This window comes from Spermophilus citellus (assembly GCF_964194105.1).
Source record: "Spermophilus citellus genome assembly, chromosome: X".
NCBI lineage: Eukaryota > Metazoa > Chordata > Mammalia > Rodentia > Sciuridae > Spermophilus > Spermophilus citellus.
Window position 1 is genome coordinate 25,367,855 of NC_138190.1, and position 26,458 is coordinate 25,394,312.

The 26,458-nt window shown below is 37.3% G+C and overlaps 1 protein-coding gene across 9 annotated transcripts in view; it reads right to left on the minus strand.

Annotated features, from left to right (window-relative positions):
* DMD (dystrophin) overlaps positions 1 to 26,458 on the minus strand; it is a gene marked incomplete at its 3' end in the record, with an annotated part of 2,539,585 nt that overhangs the window by 71,480 nt on the left and 2,441,647 nt on the right. For all 9 annotated transcript variants that reach the window (XM_081277777.1, XM_081277778.1, XM_081277780.1 and 6 more), the window contains 3 exons: positions 16,064 to 16,265; positions 13,747 to 13,832; positions 11,183 to 11,340 (listed from right to left, as the gene is read on the minus strand). In XM_081277777.1, coding sequence (XP_081133903.1) covers positions 11,183 to 11,340; positions 13,747 to 13,832; positions 16,064 to 16,265 — 446 coding nt within the window. The remainder of the gene's footprint in view (positions 1 to 11,182; positions 11,341 to 13,746; positions 13,833 to 16,063; positions 16,266 to 26,458) is intronic.

The window sequence follows — 26,458 nt, forward strand, 5'->3', positions numbered from 1 at the left end:
TTTCCAATCCTCCCTACCCCCTCCAAAGGCTCAACTTGGAAGTCACAGGGAAACATGCTAAGTCTGTAGACAACGATTTAATCTTAAGTTGCTTATCAAATAGACAACTCTATGCATGTCTTCCCGGCTCAATAGTACCAGAAATTTATTTCTTCAATTGCAGCAAATAATTATCCCAAGCAAAGTAAGGCAGATCAGCTAGTACAAGAACATGTGTGTGCGTGTGTGTGTGTGTGTGTGTGTGTGTGTGTGTGAGAGAGAGAGAGAGAGAGAGAGAGAGAGAGAATGAATGTAGGTTTTAATTTTTATTTAGTAAAGTTTCTGCCCATTTAAAGAAAAGATAATGACTAGATATATGGATCCTGAATGCATACATATGCATGAATAGAATTTCCAAACATTCTTATTGACAGAAAAGGACAGATTTACGGAAAACACTGGGGGAGAACCACAGATTTTTTAAAAGGTTATTCCTCCTTCCTGGCCATGTTCATTTGCAATTTTCACTAGTAAAATGTTCCTTTCATTAATCCAAATAATCTTTTCAACATCATTGCCATTGTTAATAGGTAATGGCATAAATTGCCGACAACTCAACTTTTCTGGCCCTGATTTGAAAAAGCCCCAGTATTTGGAAAGATTTGCTGAATTTAAATTGATTAAAACTGCTTTGTGAATTACAATCTGTACACAAAGATTTGAAACTACAAGGAAGATGGCTAGTCAGGGTCAAACAGTATAGGACAGGCAGTTCCTGATTGTTCCCTGAGCTGTTATCACAATTTCTTTAACAACCTCTAAATCTACCAAGGGCATCAGTGGAATATTTTACAAAAGAGAGAAGTCTACACTAGCAATGAACATAAAAGGCAGAACAAGAACAAGTTGTAAAGAATACTAATGACTCTTCTTCCAAACAATCCCATTTTTTATGAAAATCAAATGAGTGATAAAAAATCTCTATAAAAATCTATACAAAACCTGTATGTAACCAATAAACAGGAGAAAGGTGACATTTTGATCCTCCTAGACATAGATACTGTGTTTTACCTTTGAGTTGCAGAGAAAATTAGTGTAGGACCACAAGGGATCATTTCTGTGATGGTCTACACATTTTTTAAAAAATATATATATCTTGCTCTTAGTGTATGCTACCTCTGTTCAGAGAACAATCTGTCTCATGGGAAAGGCTACATTCTTATGTACAAGATTGTTTCCTATATCTTAAGAGCTCTGTTACAAGAGGTATTACTAAGAAGATCAGGTAAGACTTTGCTGATAATGGCCAAGCTTTGATATAAGCATAGTAATCCATTAGCCTTTTTGCCTTTATAACATTTAGCATATAATCAAAGAAACTTGAGGATAAGTAAGTCCTGAGATAATCTGTTTTAACTTTATGTTGCAGATGAGAAAAGGCCCCAAGAGGTTAAGGAAATGGCTCAAGATTATCTCTTATTTTTATACTCAAATATGGATGCTTAAAGTAGTATTAAAAAGGGAGGACAAAAGTGATTTCCTAAGGGATCATGCAGGCTAATCTCCAAAATCTTTTGAATCCTTTGAGTCCTTAATTTGTTTCAGCATCCTAGAGTCTCTGATATCTAAGCAGGGCCTACTTAAGACAATGCCCAGGTACTAAACTTAAATTGAATTCTATGCTCATCTACCAAGAACCATGTGAGGGTAAAAGTGAATATCCCCAAACACTGATAAACATGTACTTATATCTTCTCTGATGACCTCCTTTCTCCCTTCTTTTTTGGCATTACAGGTCATTTATTCCATTAGATGCTATGGCATATATGAGCCACATAGAGTGACAGGTGTAGGTCAATATATATTGAAGTAACAAAAAGGAAAAACAACAAAAACCTATGAGCTTCTCAATCCTCTTTTAGTACAGTTCACATTATATGTTTTGGTCACCTCAACTTGTTCTTCCCAAGGAGTTGGTTAATATGGAAATATATTCATTAGATATATGTTTATGCTTCTATGGGGAGAAATAACTATCAATTCTATGGATTGCCATTTTAAACTATGCCAATGCCAAAGGCAATTCCATCAGGAGAAGCATTGTTCTCTGTATATTTGAAATCACCTTGAATGGCCACAGTGATACTTCAGCAAAGATGGGGGAGAAGTGGGAGCTTTTCTTCACAGAAGGAAACCAGCTAATACATTCAGAAAGAATGGTAGAATTAATGGAACTATCCAGCAGACACCACCTTAACACTGTTTAGTGTTACCAATTGATAAGAATAAAGTGTTATTTTGTCCCTCCAGATGGGATGCAGTAGAAGGTATGCAGCATCACCTTTATGGTCCTCTTGCAAAAATAATTTTTTAACCTAAATCTAATCATAAGGAAGCAATCAGAAAAATCCATGAAACGAAGAAATATAAAAAAGAAAAATGCCAGGTGACTCAAGATTGAAGTACAGGGACATAGAAAGCAAATGCAAGACAACACCTTGGACTGGATCCTGGAAGAAAAGAGCAAGCTATAAAGACTATCCTTATAGTATTAGTAAATTGATGCTAAATTGGTATGTGATGGAGGCATAGCAATTATGTAGGAGAACATCCCTTAAGAAAAAGATATATTGTTGCATCAGGTGAAGTGGTGCATACCTATAATCCCAGGGGCTCGGGAGGCTGAGGCAGGAGATTTGTGAGTTCAAAGCCAGCCTCAGCAACTTAGTGACACCCTAAGCAACTTAGCCAGACCCTGTCTCAAAATAAAAACTAAAATGGGCTGAGGATGTGGCCTCAGTAGTTAAGCACCTCTGGGTTCAATCTTGGGTGTAAATAAATAAATAAATAAATGTGTGTGTTCTATACACATATAGACATACACGTGGAAAGAACTGGGAGGGTGGATACAGTGAATAGGTCAAAAAGTAAACCTTAGTTCATACCAATATACTGAATATATGGGTGTTCATTATACTGTTTTGTCAATTCTTCTTTTTGCTTGAAATATTTCCAAAATAAACTACTAACTAGAAGCCACTGTTTCTCTCATGTCAGTCTTTCATAGTGGAGGGCAAGGCAGGAGGATGGGTAAGAGTGAAGAGGAAGAGGAAACAGTATTAATGTCGCTGGTATAAAATGTGAAAAGCTCCTAAGGATTGGCTTTCTCAAAAAACACAAACCTAATATTAAAATTGATTTCCTCTGTGCCCTTCCCCTGGTTTCTAAATCATCCTCTCATAACCATCCAGACGTGTTTTTCTGAGATCCTAAATGTGAATCCTAAGCAGGAAAATGTTAAAGAGTTCCCACATCTACAGAATTTTTTTCTTGTTTAAAGTAAGGATTGAGAGGTCAAAAGTTGTCTTTGTAGAAAAGAAGTAAAAGGCTTCCCATAACTGCTGTCTTGGATAAAAAATCAAGTATTTTATTTAAAGTTCTAAGATAATGAATGGGTTGGAGGCCAGCAGACACTGCTCTAAATATTAATCAGGATTCTGAATCACCCATTAAAGATAAAATCAGCCCAAACAATAACACATGGTGATTATCTACTCTTCATTTACATGTTCAAGGACAACTGTCCTGAACTCAGGCTTCCTACTCCACCTGACTAATAAACCAATTAACACACTGGCTCTAGGGGACACAAGCACAATTTTAAGTCTATGCAAATCCCTCAGTATATTCAATATTATTATTATGTTAAAAGAGTTGTATATATACATAGCAAAATAAATCTATCTATAGATATCATGGAATATACTCTCTCAAGTATAGAGCAAGCCATATTATGCAAAAGTATAAAAAATAAAGTTAACTCTGTCATTACTGCTTCCTGCAATTGTTTAAAATCCAGTTTGAGAAAAGGCAAAATTATAGGGAAAAAAAAAAAAAACAGAGCCGTGGTTTCCACAGGTTGAAAATGAGCATGGTAATACTAAAGCATGAGGAAAAAAAAATTTAAATACTTTTTATTTGTCAATGGACCTTTATTTTTATTTATTTATATGAGGTGCTGAGGATTGAACCCAGTGCCTCACACATGCTAGGCAAGTGCTCTACCACTGATACCCAACCCCAACCCGAGATGAGGAAATTTTAGGGGTGATGGAAATGTTTGCCTTGATTGTGATGGTGATATGACCATATGTATTTGTCTAAACTCATAGAACAAAATACCAAACAGAGTAAATTTTACTTCATGTAAATAAAATAGAGCCTTAAAAGAGACAAGATTTTAAAATTTTATCAAATGCTAAATCTAAACAAAACGAAACCCTCTAGCAGTTTAATCAGGAAACAAGATTGTCCAACTCAAATCCTCTTTGTAGAAAGAACTTTCCATTCAAACAAACAAACAAACAAACAAAATCAAGTGATAAACATGGAAAAATTAAGATGGTAAAAGTTGAACTTAAATCTTCTTGTTTCCATGATTTGGGGATAGGTTTTATTGTAAGAACTGATAGTAGTAAAAGGGAGTCCAGAATATTTGTCCAACTAAAAGTATGCACCTCAATAAAGTCTTTTTTTTCTATTAGTACTTCTACCTCAACTTTTCTAGAAAAGAAAGAAAGGTTGGGGAAGGAAGGAATGTAGGTAGATAGATTTGTTCATCACAATGAAGTGCTTCATTCATTCATTTATTCATTACCAGCACCGGGGATTGAACTCAGGAGCCTCAAGAAAGCTCCCAAGGTAACACTAAGTCACACCCCCAGCCCAAAGAAGTGCTACTGTAGAGTACTAAGGGGCGGGGGGAAGGTACTGGAGAATAAGATTGATAAAATTGAGTTATGTGCATGTTGAATATGGCATAATGAATCCCACTACTATGTATAATCATAATGCACCAATAAGAAATAAAGTTTCAAAAAGAAAGGAAACAGAATGACATGTGCTTTTCCTTAGCCTATGAGTAAAACATGTGTTAATTACAACTCAAAATTATCTTCAAAATACTGGTAAAGAAAATAACCTTTACTGCATGTTGAGAAGTTAACCCAAGCACCCAGTGTTTGATTAATAAACAAAAAGCCAGGAGAAACTTAAGAAAAATAGAATTTTTAGGAGTTATTTTGAGCACTGAAAATATAAAGTGTGGTCGATTGGCCTGGGGAATGTTGTCTAAGCAGTTAAAGTATTCTGGCATGGCATGTTAACATTTGTAAAGAAACAGAATCTTGAGAGCCTCAAATCGAATCCACAGATGTTTGGTTATAGATAAAAAGAACTGTTAACCTTTGCAGTATATTCTCTTTACAATACAATTTAGATAATCATATCTAACATTCAGTGAGCACCTACTATGCACCTACCACAGCTCTAGGCACTTTGAATCTACTGGTTCATTGAATCCCCATAATCACAGCAAGAGTTAGAGGTCAGGAAGGTTAAGTAATGTGCCCATGACCACTCATCTAGGCAACATCAGAGGTGGGATTTGGAACCAGATGGTCAGGCTTCAGAGCCTATGTGCATAACCACTCTGCCATTCACTACTCCAGATATTCTAGAATGACTTATTACTTACTTATGAGATATATATTTGTTATATATATATATATATATATATATATATATGTGTGTGTGTGTGTGTGTGTGTGTGTGTGTATTTGTTCTCAACAGTTGAGGTTGTAATTTATTCTCATTTCCATATCATTTGATACTACAGCAACTGTGCACAGATAATAATCATTTTGACATAGGAATAGAAAAATTCAGAAGACAGATGAAAAAGCAACATATTCATTTTGAATGCATGAATACAACAGGAGGCAGAAAACAGATGTAGAATAAACAGATTTTGACACTCTAGCTCTTGTACGTGAAGCATATTAAATATAAAGTTGGTATGCTTGATTCTACCTAAATAATAAAGTCCTTAAAATGTTTACAGAAGAAAATACTAGAGACTATCATAGTGAAAGAGGGAGTATCTCTCAGGCATTGCCCAATACCATTTACTGATATTGCACTCTTTCTGGAATCACTTAAACCTATAAAAACTTTCCTACCTAAATGTATTCTTGGTTGTATTTGAAAACAGACTAGGCACCTGTAATTGGGATTAAGGTATTTTAAATAAAGGTGTGAATGTGTTTTGGGCAGGGATGCTCATTTATCCTTGTGGTACTATTATAATCTAAAATGTATATGAAGGATCATATTAACACATCAATATTTTATTAGTTCAGCTTAGAACCTGAACTGGTTAAAACCACAACTTGGCATAATTGTGTGATGTAAAATATGTCCATCCTGCCTCTCTGGACCTTGTTTTCTCATCTAAAACAGGAATGATGTGGACAATCCCCAAGTTTCCTGCAGGCTGACTTGTGACTCATGGCCAGAGCCTTACTAAGGTCATAAAGATCAATCTACTCTCTCAACAGTACTGTTTCCATGGAATATGAAAGAAGGACAGCCTGACCACGCATTCATTGAAGCTATATTTATAAAATAAACTAGTTTCAAAACTTTATTTCTAGGGCTGGGGTTGTGGCTAAGTGGTAGAGTGCTTGCCTTGCACTTGTGAAGCACTAGGTTCGATCCTCAGCACCACATAAATAAATAAATAAATAAATACATAAATAAAGTTATCTGTCCATTTGCAACTAAAAATATTTAAAAAAAACAACTTGGGAGGCTGAGGCAGGAGGATCAAGAGTTCAAAGCCAGCCTCAGCAAAAAGTGAGGCACTAAGCAAATCAGTGAGACCCTGTCTCTAAATAAAATACAAAAACTAGGGCTGGGGATATGGCTCAGTGGTCAAGGGCCCCTGAGTTAAATTCCCCAGTATCAAAAAAGGAAATGAAAAAGGACTATGGATGTAGCTCAGGGCAGAGTGCCTCTAGGTTCAATTCCCAGTAACACAGAAAATAAAATAAAATAAAATAAAAGACCGTCCAGGGAGGGTAGGACAAGAAAACACACCGCTCTTTGCTACTAGCAGGCCCTTGTCTGAATCTGAAGATTGAGTACCTTCCTAACTGTTCCATCCTGGGAAAAAAAGTAAGTTTTCCAGTTGGAGACAAGAAACAAAGGAAATGAAAGAAGTATCCTCTGTAAAAGTAACAAATAGTTTACTGCCCTTTCTTTTGGCTACTAGAAATAGCAGACTTTGAGACCAAGTTTGCAGAAGGAGCTGGCCTGCTTCCATTCCCAAGGTCTTAGACTTCAAACGGGGCAGAGGGCATTTTCACTGCTGTTATCTTTCCCTACAGCAAACATTGTATTTTCATGCCCGTTGCACAATGAAAGGCAAGGTGACCGCCAGAGCACCTGGCTGAGGAAAAGCACGCCAGGGCCAGCAGGCCAGGGCCAGGAAGTGGATTCTGAAGTCGGCATTCACAATGGAGTCATTCAATCTGTGAATTACTCCAAGTTGAGAGGCTCCCCGAATCTAAGTCATGCAAACCCAGACACCTGGCTCCATCCTCCTAGAAATATCCAATTGGCCAATACTTCAAATTTATTTCTCCTTTCTCCCCAACTCCTCTTATCTCTCTTATGTCCTCTGTTTTGCTATGGCATTTCTTGTTCTATCCAGAACCTAGAAGAAATGTTTATTATTTCACCTTGGGAGGCTGGGAGGGAGAAGTATTAAAAAGTACATATTTGGGAATGAGGTGACAAATGTGGGGGTGAGCATATTGGATGATGAATCAAACTTTTGCACCAGCTGAGGGACTGTAAGGACACAGATAAATTGTTCAAACAATATAAACAAACACACACACACACACACACTCAAAAGCCAGTCTTTTCTATTCTCCTCAAATGACTGGTCATAGATTACGTGGAAGAATTCACATGAACAAAGGTAAAGCTTTGTTGGTAGCAATAGGAACAATATCCTTTATAATCACAGCATATACAAGTGGGAGGAGGCAGCTGTTTCATGGTAGTAAGAGAAGTGTTTCAAGGTAGTAGTCATGAATCCGGAGTAGGAACAGTATGAAGGCTAAATAGAAATTATTATTTTTTGAGAGGACAATAAAAAGAAACTGCAGATTTTTTAAGGATAGCATCACACAGTAAATTTTTTTCTGTAAAAAATAAGAGGGCAGATGATAAGATCAATATAAGAGGCTAATGTGTGGCATGGAGGCTTGTTAGATAAACAGTACAATTGTGTGCATGTGTCATGAGAAAGCTTGGAACCATAAAAGAGAGGCAATTAACAGGAACCAAACAAAGATGTTTGCTTCCCTAAAATTTTTTTTTAAAAGTCAGTGGCACACACCTGCCATCCCAGTTACTGGGGAGGCTGAGGCAGGAGGATCACAACTTAAAAGTCAACGTCAACAACTTAGTAAGGACCTCAGAAACTTAGTAAGGCCCTGTCTCAAAAGAAAAAATAAAAAGGGCTGGGTATGTAACTTGGCAGTAAAGTGTCTCTGGATTCAATCCCTACTATTAAAAATAATAGAAATAAAATAATTTCAAAAGGTAGCACTTTCCTAAATTTTTTTCTAATTATAAATGTTCTAAAAAGAAAAGTTCAGAAAATACAAAATAGTAGAGAGAAAAGGAAAAGCCACCTGTTCCTGCTGTTCATCTCTTGACTGATTTCTCTCCAGTCTTACAAAACATGCTTCCAAGAGCTTGCAGACTGGTTAGCCAGGAGGCATTCAGTAAACACGCAAAGACAGACTCAGTTCCAAGTCCTGATACAGAGAAGCGAGTTGCTATTATAGAGACAGGGGAATAACCAAACAAGAGATATGGAGGGAGGGAAGAAGGGAGGCATCAAGCCCAGGTAGGCAGTAGAGGTAAAAGAGACGGTCTCTTCTTAAGAGGGGCAACACAGGGAAAGCAGAACTTCAGTCTAGCAGCCCCTTATCTGACAACCAAATCTAAGGACAGAGGCTGCAGTGACAGTGGCTGCTTGATGAGTCAGTACAGTGGGGTGATGTGACACAAAGGCTCCCAGCAGGCCCTTAATAATAAGCCTAGTTTTCTCTATAGTAGGAACTATCACTGAACAGAGAGAGTTGGCAACCTTTTATGTTGTGATACTCATCCTTAAGCCAAGACAAAATACACACACATATGTACATATATGTACATATGAACATTGTGTGTGTGTTTCACAACTAGGACTCAAAAAAAACCTTAAATTTGACTAAAGAGAAAACAAAAAATTAGTGCAAATCAGTGCAAGTTGTGGTACAAATGGATTTAAAAAAATGAATATATATTACTGAGGCCATTAATATTCATCATATGAAAATTACTTCTGTCTAGATTCTGGAGTCAAAATATTAACAGAGCAACAGGTAAAAAAAAATCTAGATAGTGATAGTCCATTCACATTTGGGTAAGGTTGGGTATGAGGTGATATGTGCATTTATTTTTGCACATCTCTTTTTCTTTTATAGTTAATTTGCCATCATTTTGGTAAGATTCCAAAGAATATATCCTATTCTACTTAAGTGGGTTTACTTTGTGTGCATTCCATTTGCCCAATTAACTATTAAATAAATACTCAAACTGCTCTAAACATGTAAATATTCACAGGACCAGCTGAACATGGTGGCATATGCCTGTAATTCCAGCAACTCAGTAGGCTGAGACAAGAGAATCACCAAGTTCAAGGTCAGCATCAGGAACTTAGTGAGGCCTTAAGCAACTTAGCAAAATCCTCCCCCCCAAAAAAAAAATGGGGGGGGGGAGCCAGGAATATGGCTCAGTGTTAAGTGCTCCTAGGTCCAATCCCAAGTTCCAAAAATATAAAAAATTTAAAAATCACAGGGTTCTGCCCAGAGAATTACCTATACTTTCATCCCATTCTACAGTGAAAGACTTGAAGTCTAACCCATTTAGCTCTTATAGTTGGTTCCATTTTGTAAATCTTAGCCATTGTCATTGGAATGAGAATGGACTGAGACTGCATATATGAAAAGCAGCTCCTTGCATCAAAACAATAACATCTAAATACTGTGAATAATGTGGTCCTGCAAATACCTTACTCCTTTAATTTTGGTGGCAAACAATTAGAAACAACTTTTGAAGAAAAGCCATCTGGTGATGAATATCAAAAGCCACAAAAATATTTTTTTCTTTTAGTCTGGTAATCAAACTCTTGGAGAATGCATCCTAAGGGAAAAACTCCAAAGAAGAGAGCTAAATGCACAAAGATGTTCACCATACCTACCTACCTACCCTCCTTACTAAAACCAAAAACAATCTGAATTAGAGGGGCACTCAGATGGGAAGAAGGAGGTGTTTCAGAGATACCAATTATGGAGTAGAAAAGGCAGGACAGAGAAAAGGCAATGGGACAGGATAAGACACAATGTGGACAAAAGTGGTAGTGTGTTGAACCAGTGACAGATGTTGGCAAAGAATACAAAGCTCAGATCGTAGTTATAAAGCTACAACACCTGGCATAGCGGTGCATGCCTGTAATCCCAGTGGCTCAGGAGGCTGAGGCAGGATGAGCGTGAGTTCAAGGCCAGCCTCAGCAATTTAGTAAGAACCTGTCTCAAAACATTAAAAAAATACTGGGGATGGGGCTCAGTGGTTAAGTGCTCCTGGGTTGACTCCTGGTACATACCAAAAAAAAAAAAAAAAAAAAAAGAAAAAGAAAAAAAGAAAAAAAAAAGAAAAGAAAAAGACTATAGGGTTGAAGGCCTTGGGTGCCATGCCCAGCAATGACACCACCTCCACTTAGAAAAAAAAAAAAAAAACTATAGGGAGCCACCATAAAGATCTTGAAACAGAAGGGAGCCTCAAAGTTACAAAGTGATTTTCTTGAAAAAATGCTAACTGTGTTAACTCTTTCCCAACAGCCATTGAAAAGGAGGCTATTATGACAGAATTGAAGGAAAAACTGAGACACTAAAAGACTCACCTACAAAGGCTGTTTTCTTATTTTGAAAGGCTTTCTATGGCCAGAGATTTCTTTCTATGCTCACTGAAACACTGAAGACTCCCTTTTATCCCAGCAACTTAGTAACAGTGGTAACCCTGCTGCAAATGGCAATTTCTTTTCCTTCCTCTGAACTGTATTCATGCCCCAAACCCAGAGTCCCAGAAGCCACTTCCTACCAAAGTTTCAAAAATCCCCAAACCTGTACCTACTGCCTTCAAAAAAGCCAATGTGAGAAATTGAAATTTGGTGACATTTTAAAAATTGACTTCTAAAATAACAAAAGAATAAATATGTTACTTAAGAAGGCGAATAACTTACAAATTGAAAGCAGCTTCTGACGCTTGGTTCAATGTTACTGCCCCCAAAGGATGCAACTTCACCCAGCTGTCTTGGGATTTGGATAGAATCATGTAGAAGGAGGCCCAGCCTGCGCTGGTCACAAAATCCTGTTGAACTTGCCACTTGCTTGAAAAGGTCTATAAAAGAAGAAGAGAATTGCAACAATGAAACCTAATGTCCAACTCAATTTCAGTGCCAACTCTCAAGAGTAGTCAATATTCCCACAGAGAGGGCTTACTTCTAATTTATGCTAATCTAGACATATTTTTATAGATGAAGTTAATCATCACTATGTGTATGTGAAGGATGACAACTTTTAAATCAACTATAACCCTGCAAGGAATTTTAAGTTTAAATGTGATCTTAATGCCTGAATTGTTCCTAAGGCAAAACACAATCCTTTGGGTACTATTATATGTACATAAAAAGGACGTAACAACTATAATAAAGTTTTAAGCTTTAAGAACCATATGACCATGCACAGTGGCACATGCCTGTAATCCCAGGTACGCAGGAGGATTGCAAATTCAAAGTCAGCCTGGGCAATTTGGTCTGTCTCAAAATAAAATAAGAAAAGGCTGGGGGTATAGCTTAAGTTATAGAGTGTTTGCCTAGCGTGCATAAGGCCCTGAATCAACCTCTAGTCCAAAGTATCATCATCTCCTTTAAGCATCAGAAATTCAAAAATGTAGAAAAATTGGGACTTCTTTATGGAGTTAAAAGATCATTGAGCTTCTATTCCATCATGTATGTAGTGGAACCCTGTGCCTATTTATAGTTAACTCATATCCTGCTCTACTGTCAATGATTTAATGTTATTTCTTTTTTATTAAAAATTGATGTTCCCTTGAAGGCAAGGAACATATCTTAGTCAACTGTGTGCCAGAAGCTTCTAGAACAGAACAGGAATATCAGATTGAAGCTGATGCCCAATGCACGTGGCTAAAAATATGGATGAACATATCAAAGACTAATAATGTATGTTTTGTTTGCATAAACAAAATTATTTAAATCATACTTTATATTCACATAGAAGATGCCAATTTTAAAAAAACCTAAAAAGTTTTTTGTACCCATAAGCATACTCTATGGAATTAAATATTTTAACAAGACAGCTAAAGTGGCAATAATAAAATGGAAACAACATGCACAGCTTTTTAGCATCTCTCTAAAACATATACATTTTTCTGCAAAATGAAAAATTATTTTCAAATATCTTACTTTGAAGATTAATATTTTTTCCACTTATCTCAAAATGTTCTCTGTTAGTAGTTATAGGAAACAGAAGATCAAAGCTCCTTTGACAATTAAAATTTAGTATGAACAATGCACTGGTACCATGCCATGGGTAAAGTCAGAATATAAACTAACATAGCTAGACATGGTGGCATATGCCCTCCCAGTTACTGGGGAGGCTGAGAGACGAACTTCATTTGAGCCGAGGAGTTCAAGGCTAGCTTGGGTAAAACATTAAGACCTCCAACTCAACAAAACCAAAAAACCTTACAATAAGTAGCTACAATATTTAAAGGCAGCAAGCACAAGGAAACAATGTTTTATCCAAAATAATCCATAAAGGGTTAAGAAAAGTTGTTTAGTTATTTTCATTTACTTATTTATTTATTTTGGGTCTTAGGATGAGAAAACCCAAGTAGAAACTACATAAAAGTGGAATTGGAAACAGTTTGTGTATTTTGATGAGAAATGAGTACAAGGACACAGAGTGGCTATGGAAGGATTCAGTCTCTTTTGTCTCTTGCCTGTTCTTAAGCTCAGCACATCTCATCCACATGTGCTAGGCCTTAGGGGAAAAGGCAGAAGACAAGATAGACCATTTAATGTTCCTCTTGAAAAGACTTCTTACAAGTATTTAAAAGAGAAAAATAAGTACAATCCTTTACAATAGGAATGGGTGGTCACTTGGTCATTAAACCATCACTCCTCTAGCATTTGCTTTTAATTTAGATTTATACTTTTCAAAGCAAAAGAACCCAATGGCTAATCAAAATAAAATTCTGTAGGGTGGTATTTACTCTTTAAGAAATGGCAAGCTATCTGTCTCTGGAACAATAAAATTTAGTCACATCACTGAATTGGATGTGTCAATACAACTTGCAGTAAGATGATTATAAAATAAACAATGTTTCTTGAGCTTGAATGCCAGATAGTATTCTTTAAATAAGAATCCAAAGATGAGGCAAGTGCAGGGATTAAACTTTCACATTTATTTTTTCTGACTTATACAAAGGGTTAGGAAATCAGACTTTATCCCCTACAAACATGTGTTTCATTCAGGCACAGTCAATGTAATGTAAAATAATACTCGGCCTGGAGAAGCTAATCCTCGTTCTCTATTTAAATTCCTGCAATTTAATGTTTGACAGGGAATGGCACAAACCAAATTTTATGACACTCTAAAAGCAGTTCTACATCTTACATGAGGAACCTGCTGTCAAATAAGAACAGTATGTCATTTCCCATCTAGAACTTGGGTAATTAGCCAACATCAATAAAAGAATACAGAGTTAATACACATGACTTACATCTGTACTTGTCTTCCAAATGTGCTTTACACAGACAAATGATGCCAGTTTTAAAAGACAGGACCCGGATCCTCCCTGTTCGTCCCCTATTATGAAGAATCAAACCAGAAAACAATTACTGATATTTTACTAGAGGGTAAAGAGTTCTAATTAAAAAAAAATGTCCTGGATATGGAAACTCTACTGACCATTGGTCTATTAAGATTTTTAAAAAACAAATCAAGGGCTGGGGTTGTGGCTCAGTGGTAGAGCACTTGCCTAGCATGTGTGAGGCCCTGGGTTTGATCCCCAGAACCACATAAAATAAATAAACAAAATAAAGGTATTGTGTCCATCTACAACTAAAAAATATTTTTTAAATTAAGAAAAAAATTAAGAACTTGTCTTGAGTTCATCATCTATTTGCTCATGATCCAAAATTCAATGGAAATTTTCTGAACTAAATTATTTACCAAGTTTTTAATTCCTAAAGTTTTATTTGAATTATTAGAGTAGCTCTGCATGAAATAGGGGAAAATATATAAATCTACACCTCTGAAGAGCCTACTTTGGATTAAGTGGAAGAATTACAACTACGCATTAAACTATGATGGTTACTGAAGCAAATTACCTACTTTGGTTACTAAAGACAAAAAATTACCAGCAAATAACTTCTCTGTTCTCTTCAACACTCTCAAATTTTCATCAAATTACTCCTTATTAAGTATATTAATCACTCCAGGCCACATGACACTAAATTATGAATGTTTATCCCCAAATAATAATATCTATAAATATGATACATTCTATTAGATAGCATTCAAATATGGACTCTATAAGAGCTTTCATTTTATATAAAGAAGCTGAAATACAGCTGGGCACAGTGGCACATGTCTATAATCCCACCCACTAAGGAGACTGAGAAAGAGGATCAAAAATTCAAGATCAGCCTTGGTACTCTACCAACTGAGCTATATCCCTAGCCCCTCGTTTAATAATTTTTCAGCTTCCTGTTTGATTACGAAAAGCTACTGTGCCTCAGATATTGATATTTTTGGTGGCCAATATATTCTATTTTCAACAAGTACAACTTATTAAATCCCTTGGCAAAGAGATATACTGGACCCTAATCATTAACAAAATTCCTATCACTAGAAGTTTTTTTTTTTTTTTAATATTTTTCTATTGTAAGTACAGGCAAATCAAAGTTTAACAAATAAATAAAGTAACTCAGGTCTTCAAAGAGTTAAAATTATCCCCAAATAATTTTCATGAAGGTAGAATAAAAGTCATATATTTAAAATCCATTCACATGTCATCTGCCAAGAAAAGGGTGCCAAAATATATCTGCGGAAATATCTGAGTACAAACCCTCCTAAAAATAAATGTAAATGTAATCCACAATTAAAATCCAACATGTTCAAGGATTTAGTAGATAATTATGAACCAAATAACTAGATGGCCCTGAAATTTAAAAAGTCACACCTTATCAAAATAACAAAGAAAAGAGTATAAATCTTAATGAAGGAAGTGGTAGAAGTCTCCAAAAAAAGCAAAAGGCAGAATGGTTGATGTGCATCTCCTTTCAATAAAACCTTCCCAGATTTTCAAGTAGGAATAATGTTCTGGTTGATGTGTGAAATGAGAAGACATGTTATAATTTTGAGGTTGAAGAAGAATTCAATGGAAATCAAGACCAATTTCTTCTGCTTCCTTCCTCAATTGTCTTCATTGAACCAAAGACAAAAATTAGAACTGGAGATATCTCCTGCAGACAATCAAAAAAAGAAATAACTGCTCTCTGAGAAAGAGTGAAGAATGGGGGTCCCTAGCTGAGACTTTGTAAAAACTTAATAAAATACAAAACAAAATCTCCCTCAGTTTGAGGGGGTGAGGTTGTAGCATTAAGGGTTTATTTTTCATTGTGTTTGGCTTCTCAATTCATAATCTGCAAAATGTTAGCTGAGAAAATTCTGATCTGGTGACAGGTATACCAGCATCTCCAGGAACATAATCATTCCCGTCAGTGAGAGGGACCAACCCCAAAGTGGATGGAGGATTCCAGAAGACATTGGTGAGAAAGGGAAAGAACCAGTGGATACACAGTGACTCATTCTACTGTTTCAAACATGAGTATCTCATGGTTTTATTTGCTTTCTAATCTGAGAGCTATCTACATTCTAGCTCTTACTTCCTAGCTTATCAAAATATTTTTTCCATTCATATAAAGGCAGAAATAATTATCACAGAGACCTTATTGTAATACTAATTACACCATCACCACTGTGTAAGCTAGTTCTCCTGTGACAATGTCCCCCAAAATACTTGCCATACGTACGTATCATAAACATTCAGTAGCCAGTTGAGACACATATCCACACAGAGAGGGACATTGACCAAGTTGTTGTGCTCTTGCTCCAGGCGATCATAAATGGTGGTCAAACAATTAATGATCTGCAGGATATCCATGGGCTGGTCATTTTGCTTGAGGTTGTGCTGGTCCAAAGCATCACATGCAGCTGACAAGCTCAAGAGATCCACTGTAAAAACATAAAATCACAGATGATTCAAAGCATAAAACATTCCTTTTACAGTCCTTTCTTTTCCCTTGAGAATCCTAGTCAAGATGGTACCCTGTAGTAGGGGATAGGAAAGGTAGCAGAATACAACAATTACTAATAGGGCATTATGTAAAATTGCGGATGTGTAACCGACGTGATTCTGCAATCTGCATTTGGGGTAAAATTGGGGGTTCATAACCCACTTCAATCTAATGTATGAAATATGATATGTCAAGAGCTTTGTAATGTTGTGAACAACCAATAAAAAAAAAAAAAAGATGGTACCCTGTAGTAAACACCAGACCTGAACTCCGCAGTCTTCAAAGGTGTTCTAGTTTCATCATTCAGAATCTGAGGTTGTTCTCAACTCTCACTGGCCTTGGGTGAAGATGTGGGCAAAGAGACAATTCCCTTCCCTGCACTATAAGGGGTTATTTGAGAGCCAAGGGGACCCAGCCTTTTCTATGTGCCAACAGAGCCATTTCCACCTGAATAAGCAAAACAATGTTCTACTAGAGATTTTCAAAGAGATCCTAACAACACTTTCTTGTGATAGTATTAGAGGAGGTCAGTTAGATTAATCTGTATGGCTAAGGTTGTGTAAACTCTATTTCTAGCTATACATTTATAGTCATTAAGCATTTCTCTCCTTGAAATAGTAGTCATCTCAGCATCTCCCTGCTCCCTTCACATTAACTAAAAAAATAATCAACTCCACTAACACTTTCTATAAGCAAAAGAAAGGAACTGCACATTATATCCAGTTTTCAGGCCTAAGGCACATTTATTTCTCCTTTCACCTTCAAACTGTATTTTACAATGTACTTTTCAAGTCCTCCAAGAACTTCCAAGGTAAGGTGGGGGGTACTTTGATCTGAGGTAATATTTAATCATATGCTAAAAGACAAAATTTTTGCAAAAGTGAAACTTCAACCTTGTCCAACATCAGCAAATCACAAGCTTTAGTCCCAGGTGCATAAAAAAGATGCTTCTTTCCAAAGCCAATTTATTAGCCAAAGTGGAAATGCAACACATTGCTATTTTACACCCCCTAAACACATAAGCACTGGTCAGAATTCTCAGTCCTTTGAGACAAAGAATCAATAATAATTAAGTACATCTCTCAGACATCTAAGGGGAAGGGGCACGACAATTATAAAAGCAACTTCAGATAATCACAGGTCATTCTAGTCAGTAAACAGCTTTCCCAATAATGAAGAAATGCAAATTTAGGACTATATCATGTATTTTACCAGTTACTTGTGGCCACTTCTAATTAAATACTAAGAATAAAACCAAAAACAGTGGTTAATACTTATGTAGTAGTACACATTTTTCTCTTTTGAGAAAGGAAAATAAAAAATTCTAGAGTTTTCCTGGGATCATGACCTGGTGGCAGAAGCAGGAGGTATTTTTCTGTTTTTCACCCCCATGAGTGAAACTCTGTGCTCTTAGTGGTGCTGTGGTCTGAACCCCAAAACTCTATGTCCTCACAGACCACCAGTTTCCCTAAAATCTATTGGATTAGCACCCATCCTATGGAAGGAAAAGCCCTCTTCTTTTTGTTTTCTTTTTTTGGTGGGGGGGCATGCTGGGGGTGGAACCAAGGGCCTTGCACATGTGAGAAAAGTGCTCTGACACTGAGGTACACCCAGCCACTTTTGTTTTAAAATACAGTCATGTGCTGTTTAATGACAGGGATATATTATTTTGTATGTGTGCTAGGGATTGAACCCAGGAGCACATAACCACTGAACCATATCCCAAGCCCTTTTTATTTTTTCATTTAGAGACAGGGTCTCACTAAGTTGCTTAGGGCCTTGCTAAATCGCTGAGGCTGGCTTTGAACTTGTGATCCTCCTGCTGCAACCTCCAGAGCCACTGGGATAACAGGTGTTCCGCACTGCACCCAGTTGACAGTAATATATTCTGAACAAAAGCCCCATTAGGTGATTTCCTTGCTATGTGAACATCATACAGTGTTCTTACACAAATTAAGATGACTACAACATCACTAGATGGTATAATCTTATTGGGCCACTGTCACATATGCTGTCCATCATTGACCAAACATCATTATACAGTACATAACTATACTCTGAAGATAAAAAAGTGACCTCTTTTCATTGAATCTAAGATTGTTTAAACTGGCAGATAAGAACAGAACTTTGGAGACTGATGTGAGAAGGAGTCAGGTAGAGGAAAAGAAGCAGGAGAATCTAAGGAGGGGAAAGCCGAATAGGGACTGCATGGGAGGGACAAAAGACTAAAACTTTTCATCCTCTCTTCTGTGTGCTTAACTTCCTCAGAGGGCACATTTTTAAGTGCAGGTCAGGAGAACATTCAGAATACAGCATACCAGTTCTATTATTGGAGGAGAGGAATGGATTTCTTTCAAATACCAATATTGCTAACATGTTTCTTTATATACTAAAGGTAGCTATGGGTAGTTTGAAGTTTTTAAATTTTTTTTGGTCACTCTGCTTTAATCATTGTAAATAGTTTGCTTTAGATCGAAGGATATAAGAACAAGTGAGAACTTTTAGGCTCACTTTTTTTTTATGAATCTAATGTACCCATGTGATGGAAACAAACAGTAAAATTGTGTGAGTTTCATTTTATTGGGTCTACTCTTATCTCTGCACAGGTGAATGGGTAACACACAGAACAGAAAATTTGGAGTATAAATAGCTCCAGAGGGGAGCAAGGCAATTGCTATGAAATAACAGGAGCAGAAGATGACACACGAGAGAAATACTATGCAGTGTGCTCTGCTAAAACAGGATGTGGTTCAACCTAAGAACAATCCGTCACAGAAGGCTGAAGACCACATTACCCAAAACAAACATATCAAACAGAATTTTGCTTTCATGGAACAACTTTTAAAAGACTTCTATTTAGGGTATACATAGCTCATGCTATGGATGACCTGAAATGAGGTGGGAAAGTTGACAAAGAGAATTCAAATGCCACATGGACATATACTTCCTGCTTAAAATGAGCGTCTCAAAGAATACATGCAGTTGTGGGGAGTTTGGGGGGGGGAGCAGGGGTTCTTGGGGATTGAACCCAGGGGAGTGCTACCACTGAGCTACATCCCAAGCCCTTTTTATTTTTTTCCTTTGAAAAAAAGGTCTTCTTAAGTTGCTTAGGCTGGCCTCAAACTTTCCATCCTCCTGCCTTCACCTCATGAGTAAGCTGGTATTACAGCATGTGTCACTATACCAGGCTAATGTGGTGATTTTTTAATGAAATTTTATACATAGTAATGATTAGCAGTTTCTGGAAGCCTCTATAAACAACCAGCAGACACAATGTGTGAAACTATCCTTTTTCCTCAAGCTATAAATCTCCATTTGAAATCTACACACACACACACACACACACACACACACACACACACCTCCTTTAGTATATTCACTAAGGGATATATTTTGAAAGCTATAAAAATATAAAAGCCTAATATTATAATATGCCATCTTACAAAAAATATTTTAATAGAAGACAATGCTACAGGCTTTGATGCTATTGAAGAATAGGACCATGTAAGGGCATCACTCATGCCTGATGGTTGGTAGGGGTGAGAAAGGGTGGATAGAGGACAAAAATGACTGGCCCTTCAGAATGTTCTTTGTATAGCTGGGGACACTGGCATACGACTGTTATCCTATTGTCTTGGGAGGCTGAAGCAAGAGGATTGCAACTTCAAAGCCACCCTCAGCAACTTAGGAAAGCCCTAAGCAACTTAGCAAGAACCTGTCTCAAAATAAATTTTAAAAAGGGCTGAGAATGTGGCTCAGTGGTTGAATGCACCTGGGTTCAATCCCTGGTACAGATTTTTTAAAAAAAAGAAGAAAGAAAGAAAAAGAGAAGAATTTTCTTTGTATAGAAAAGGCAGACAATATATTGGGAGGGAGGGCTTAAGCACAAGGACCCCACAAGTGGTTCCTGAAGCTCTGATTGTGCCTAATCATCCTCTTAACCTTCTAGATTCAAGGGATAATTCTAGATAACTCTATACCTTTATATGTATGCCACAAATAAGGAGCTGATTTTAATAATTTGTTTTTACAGATTCACAGACTTTCACAGTTAGAAGGTATGTTTAAAATCATTTTGCAGTTGAAAAAACTGAGACCAGAGATATGGAGATCTGTTTGGGGTATTATGGCAGGATACCCAGGTTTTCCGAACTCTCATGGAGGTTCATATGGAAAGGAAGGTAGATGTCAGAAGATTTCCTCAATCACTTTAGAGAAAAGGAAAACCCTTCTACATTCCATACTAATGATGAGAGAGAGAGAGAGAGAGAGAGAGAGAGAGAGAGAGAGAGAGAGAGAGAGAAAGGGAAACACACACACACACACACACACACACACACACACACACACACCAAAAGTTGGTTAGTGGTGAAAAAATGCCCCATAATGTCCACTTAACTCCAAGCTCCCAACCTTGATACTCTATTGACACACAGTAATGGTGGAAGAACTTCTATGTGTTTGCTGACTTTTCTTGCCCAGGCAACAGAAGATACTTGTGGAAAGAGGAAACCATTATTGATATCACACCATTCTCTGGTCAGCTTCTACTTAAAGATGAAGGACTTTCCAGGTAAGTCTGCACCTAAAGAAAGTAACTTGTGCTGGGAGGGTTAATTCTAGGTCAGCACTAGATCTTTTGCTAAAATATCTACAGTGCACAATGGTCAAAGCAATGAAAAGAAGTGATTTACTGCATTGACGTGTAACCACAGATTACAGGTTATCACCACTGTTCATTGCTAACAGTAACAAATGACCATTTTTCCCTGGTCTCACTGAGACCCATGAAAGCCACAGTGTTTGGGGCTGACCTCATAGGAAGAATATGCCTAGGTCACCAGCAGGATATAAGAAAATCTAGCTGAGACCAATTTGTGTTCCCTGGTTTCCAAGGTGTTTTGTGCTCACGAGTGGGTTTTTTTTTTTTTTTTGGTTTTTTTTTTTTTTTTTTTTTGGTACTGGGGATTGAACCCAGGGGCACTCAACCACTGAGCCACATCCTAGCCCTTTTTTTGTATTTGATTTAGAGACAGGGTCTCAATGAGTTGCTTAGGGCCTCGCTAAACTGCTGAAGCTGGCTTTGAACTTGCCATCCTCTTGTCTCAGCCTCCTGAGCCACTGGGATTACAGGCATGTGCCACCATCCCTGGCTACATGAGTGATTCTTTATGCAAGAGACAAAGTGCATCTTGATGTGTAGCCCTTGAAGGCAACAGGAGCTTGCATGTGGCCTCTCTGGACCCTACACTGTGAAGTATCCCGTGGCTGTGATGCATAACCTGGTTTCAGTGTTGTTTGTACATGGTACCCTGTTCCTGAAATGCAGATTTGGACATATTGCCATTTGGGTTCTCAGAGTCCTTTTCAGCAACTGAATTGTCTTAAGTGCCACCATTCATGAAAGGTAGGAGTCAGATTGTTTAGAAGACCCCCTACCTTGCATTCCTTCTTAGCTAAAAATATGAGTATGGCATTATTTAGAAAGAATAAAAAGATGATTCTGATAAAAGGTACAAAAATCAATGAATGATACTGGTCGTCAGGTTGCCCTTGATTTGAAGTGTCATCAGGCTTTGAAATTGGCTATTGATTATATAAATTTCTACTGAGATCAGGAAATGATAGAACCTGAGTCTAAAAAGTTAACAAAATGGATGAGAAGGGAATTGCAAACTGATGGAAGAGTTGATAAAAATTCAATTCCTTTCCAAGCGTGGTGGTGCATGCCTGTAATCCCAGTGGCTCATGAGGCTGAGGCAGGAGGATTACAAGGCAGCCTGAGCAACTTAGCAAGGCCCTAAGCAACTTAGTGAGACCCTATCTCTAAATAAAATATAATAAAGGGCTGGGGTTCAGTGTTTAAGTGCCCCTGGATTCAATCCCGAGTACCAAAAAAAAAAAAAAAGTGAACAAGGCATTTGAATACAATAAATACAGAGATGGGAATTCTGACTGTTACTTTGACTCCACGGAGCAATATTAATGTGGCTGTGGCCGTCTTTTGGTTTTTGTTCCACAGAATATATCTGTTACTAAGCATCTGTGTTGAAAAGTACTCCATAGGAATGTTGGCCCAGTCAAATCTGGACAATAATGATTCATAACATTCTGAATGAACACCATGGCTACCAAATGAGATAATGAAGATTTAGAAAGGTATTGGGAGCCAGGTGTGGTGGCACACAGCTATAATCCCAGCAACTCAGGAGGCTGAGGCAGGAGGATTGTGAGTTCAAAGCCAGCCTCAGTAATTTAGTGAGGCCATAAGCAACTCAGTGAGATCCTGTCTCTAATAAAATATAAAAAATTAAATACTCCAGTATTACTTCTGGGGGATACATGGGTCTTGTTATAGAACCCTTCTTTTTAGAGTACCAATGTGGCTCAGTGGTTAAGCACTCCTGGGTGCAATCCCTGGTGCCAAAAAAAGAAAGATATTTGGTATATAATAGAAGGTTTATATGCTGTATGTCTCATCTGTCATAATATTATGTCTAAAAATATTGCTTTCTATCCCATTAGTGTGTGTGAAATGTCGTAAGTGGGTGGAAGGACAATTTGGACACTTGGATCACTGAGAGAAGTAAGTTTAATTTGGTGGGCCTACTTTCCTGAGACTAAAAAGCCAGAAATTTGATGTGGATGGTTATGGAAATTTCAGAAAGAAGGAGAAGGATGGCAAGGTGCCTAGAATAACTAGAAAATGGAACCAATGATTACTGGAGAATGGAATCTGTAAGGTGCTCTTTTTTTTTTTTTTTAAAGAGAGAGTGAGAGAGGAGAGAGAGAGAGAGAGAATTTTTTTTAATATTTATTTTTTAGTTCTCGGCGGACACAACATCTTTGTTGGTATGTGGTGCTGAGGATCGAACCCGGGCCGCACGCATGCCAGGCGAGCACGCTACCACTTGAGCCACATCCCCAGCCCCTGTAAGGTGCTCTTTTAACAGCTCAGCATCATGACTCAGAGGCAACCATTCTTTCCCTAGTGTGCAACTCAGGGGCAATAGGCAAATTTTAAATAGGACTCCAGTATTTCCTCTGGTAGATAAATGGGTCTTGCTATAGGGTCTCTCTCTTTAAGGTACCAATAGCTTTCAAACCACATAAACTGAGAAAATTAATTTGGCTATATCCTCAAGATATTTTTGATTCTGAAATAACAGAGACATGGCATCTAACCTATGTAAAAAGTGAAGACATGGTATATAGAAAAAGAAGAATTTTGTGGGGGAGGGGGAAAATAATTATACTGCCTCTTGGGACCCTCTCTTTTGAGGCTATGGATCCATGTCCTACCTTTAAGGCTATTGTCATATTGTATACAGCTTTTTCTAGCAATAGGCTACAGATATGTAAGCCATGTTACTGTGGGTCCTGTCAGTCTTATTTAGCAATCCTTTAGGACACTATCAAAGGATGAGGTACATTTACAGAGAAAGGGGCACCTGGTTTGTCGTGGTGAGAGGGGGTCCAGAAGTTTTGGCTTTATTTAGGTTATCGCAGGCACCAAACCGCTATAATATATGACTTGGTTGCTGAACAGAGGCAAATTATTCTCAATTTCTTGTTGTTTGCAGAATATTTGTCACATTTATCAACTGTAGTATATTTAGCCCTATGGTTTGGGCTCTTTCCAACCCCACACACACTAATAAACTAAATATACTTGCTTTGATAAGTACATTTTAACTTCTGCTCTTAGTAGTTGGCTATATTTTTAATTTTAGAAGCCACACACTTATGGAATGTCATAAGAACCACAGAAGGAGAAAGAAAAAGCTTAGATTATCTTTTTTCATAATTTTCACCAGGGTATCAACTATATGAACCAGCTTATAAATCCTTCTTACTGAGATTTTCTCTTTGTCTCTGCTATCAACTTCAATTTTCATTCACAATGCATTGAAAGACACTATAGAGTCATGCAACATTAAACCAATTACCAACTGGGGACATTATAAGCCAATGGTGATGCTCCTGAGTTAAGTAGCAAATTCTCTATAGTGGATAAAATTGTGTTATTCAGTATTCTGCTAGGGAAATGAAAAAAAAATAAGATCAAGTGCTTAATAGAGGTGGCAGTGGATATTTTCTAAGGAATCTATAATTCAAACTCTTCCCTGGCATCAGGAAATCACTGAGATAACATCATTAATTTCCATTAGAGTAAGAGTTAGTAAAAGAGACCTTGGTAGGAAAAGCTAGGCAGGGCAAGTTTCATTTGCCTATACTACAGACAACAGCTCTTTATCATGGCTTTGCAGGCATAGAAATGACAAAAGGCTGGAAGATAAACCTAAGCAAATATAAAATTAAGAGGAAATTCCTAAATCACCTACTGCAAAGTTACCAAGTAATATGACCTCACATGTTTTAAAAAATAAAAGGATTGGGGAACTCTTCACTCTGCATTTTTAATATAGCATGACGCATAACACCCTTCTTGCATTCTTGAGAACTCAGTACCTAATTTAGATAAATACACTCTAATTTTGTTATCCTTGAATTTTTTCAAATAGGAAAAAGTTATACTGCAAAAGGAAATGCTGAAAACTTCAAATCTGTTAAAAAGTGAAAACTTAGAGCAATCATTCTACATTCAGAGCTTAACCTTATTACAAGGTTCTCACCTTGAATGGGCAACCTTTTTTACAATATTAAATTCCACAATTTCTCCAATGTTTATCCGAAATGTTAACATAACTTGAAATAATAGGTAATAAAACACGTAAGCAAATAGAATTGTTTTTTTTTTTTTTGCAGGAAAATGGAATAATGCCTACACTCAGGGTCAAAAGGAACACTATAGAAAGGGGCAATCATAAAACATTATAGACATTTCCATCTAGTCTATTTCTGAGCTTTTTCATAGTATAACCTGGAACAGCTGGTTATCTCTTTTGAATCCTTGGATCTTACAGAAATATTCTACAGTACTTTATAATAACCAGTTCATAATTCCCCTTTTATCAAAGGAAAGCAGTATGTCTGAGATAGGGCAGGGTCAGGAGAAGAAAAAAAAATGGAAGATAACTTTCTCCATCCAGCCCTTTCACTCCACCCTACCCCAAACTGCTTTGTCCCTGATAAAGTACACAAACAGGTCCCTAAGTAAATCCTAAACCCTGAGGATCCTTTTAAAAACCACCTTAGGTTTTTAAACCTAAGGTAGTGGAGCACACCTGTAATCCCAGTGAGGCTGAGACAGGAAAACCACAAGCCAGTCTCAGCAATTGAGGGAGACCCTGTCTCAAAATTAAAAAAAAAAAAAAAGTAAAATAAAGGGCAGTAAATGTGGCTCAGTGGTTAAGTACCCCTGGACTCAATCTCAGGTACCCCCCACCCCCCAAAAAAAGTAAAAAATAAAAAAAAAACACCACTTGAACTTGGCAGCTGAAAAAACAATAACTTCAGGCTATGTGCTATGAGGAAATGGAAGACTCAGTTGACTTTCATTAATGCATTCCTTCCATGACAACATATCGAACCCTACTCTGTGCCAGGCTTGGTGCTAAGGTTCATGCTAAGTACTGGGCATACCAAAATGAAAAAGAAAGGCTTATCCTCTCTTCTAGAAAATTCTACTTCTTGGAAATTTCCATGTCTATGAAAGAACCATATGCCAGCGACTCTTTAACTATTTTATCATTAGTCTCTAAATGTTTCCCTAATTGAAACCCCTCCATTCCTGAAGCATTGGTGGTAAAGATTCATGGTCCTTCTCTCTTTCCCAGTTCTGGCCCCAATTCTGGATGATTTCAAAACTGGCCTGGGTACTCCATGCAGCCTCTCAGTTCCTTAACTTCTGATTTCATTTCCATGGAAATCTACACCTATCCTACTCATACCTCTGTTACCTACTCAAATGGTCATATCCTAGACCTTATCAATCACCTAGAACTCTTCCACTTTCACTATTTCTTCCTCTGCCTCCCCTGAACAGTCAGCCTCTTGATTCCTCACCCTCCTAAATAGTAGCTTCCACCTGAATTCACAGCTTCTCCTACCCAACACAGACTTGACAGCATTCTAACCCTTCTTTTGCCCAAATCCTCACTTCTCTGACACATCTGCCCTTTACCCCAGGACAGAAGTATTTGGCTTCTGACTGCTACATGCACCTGA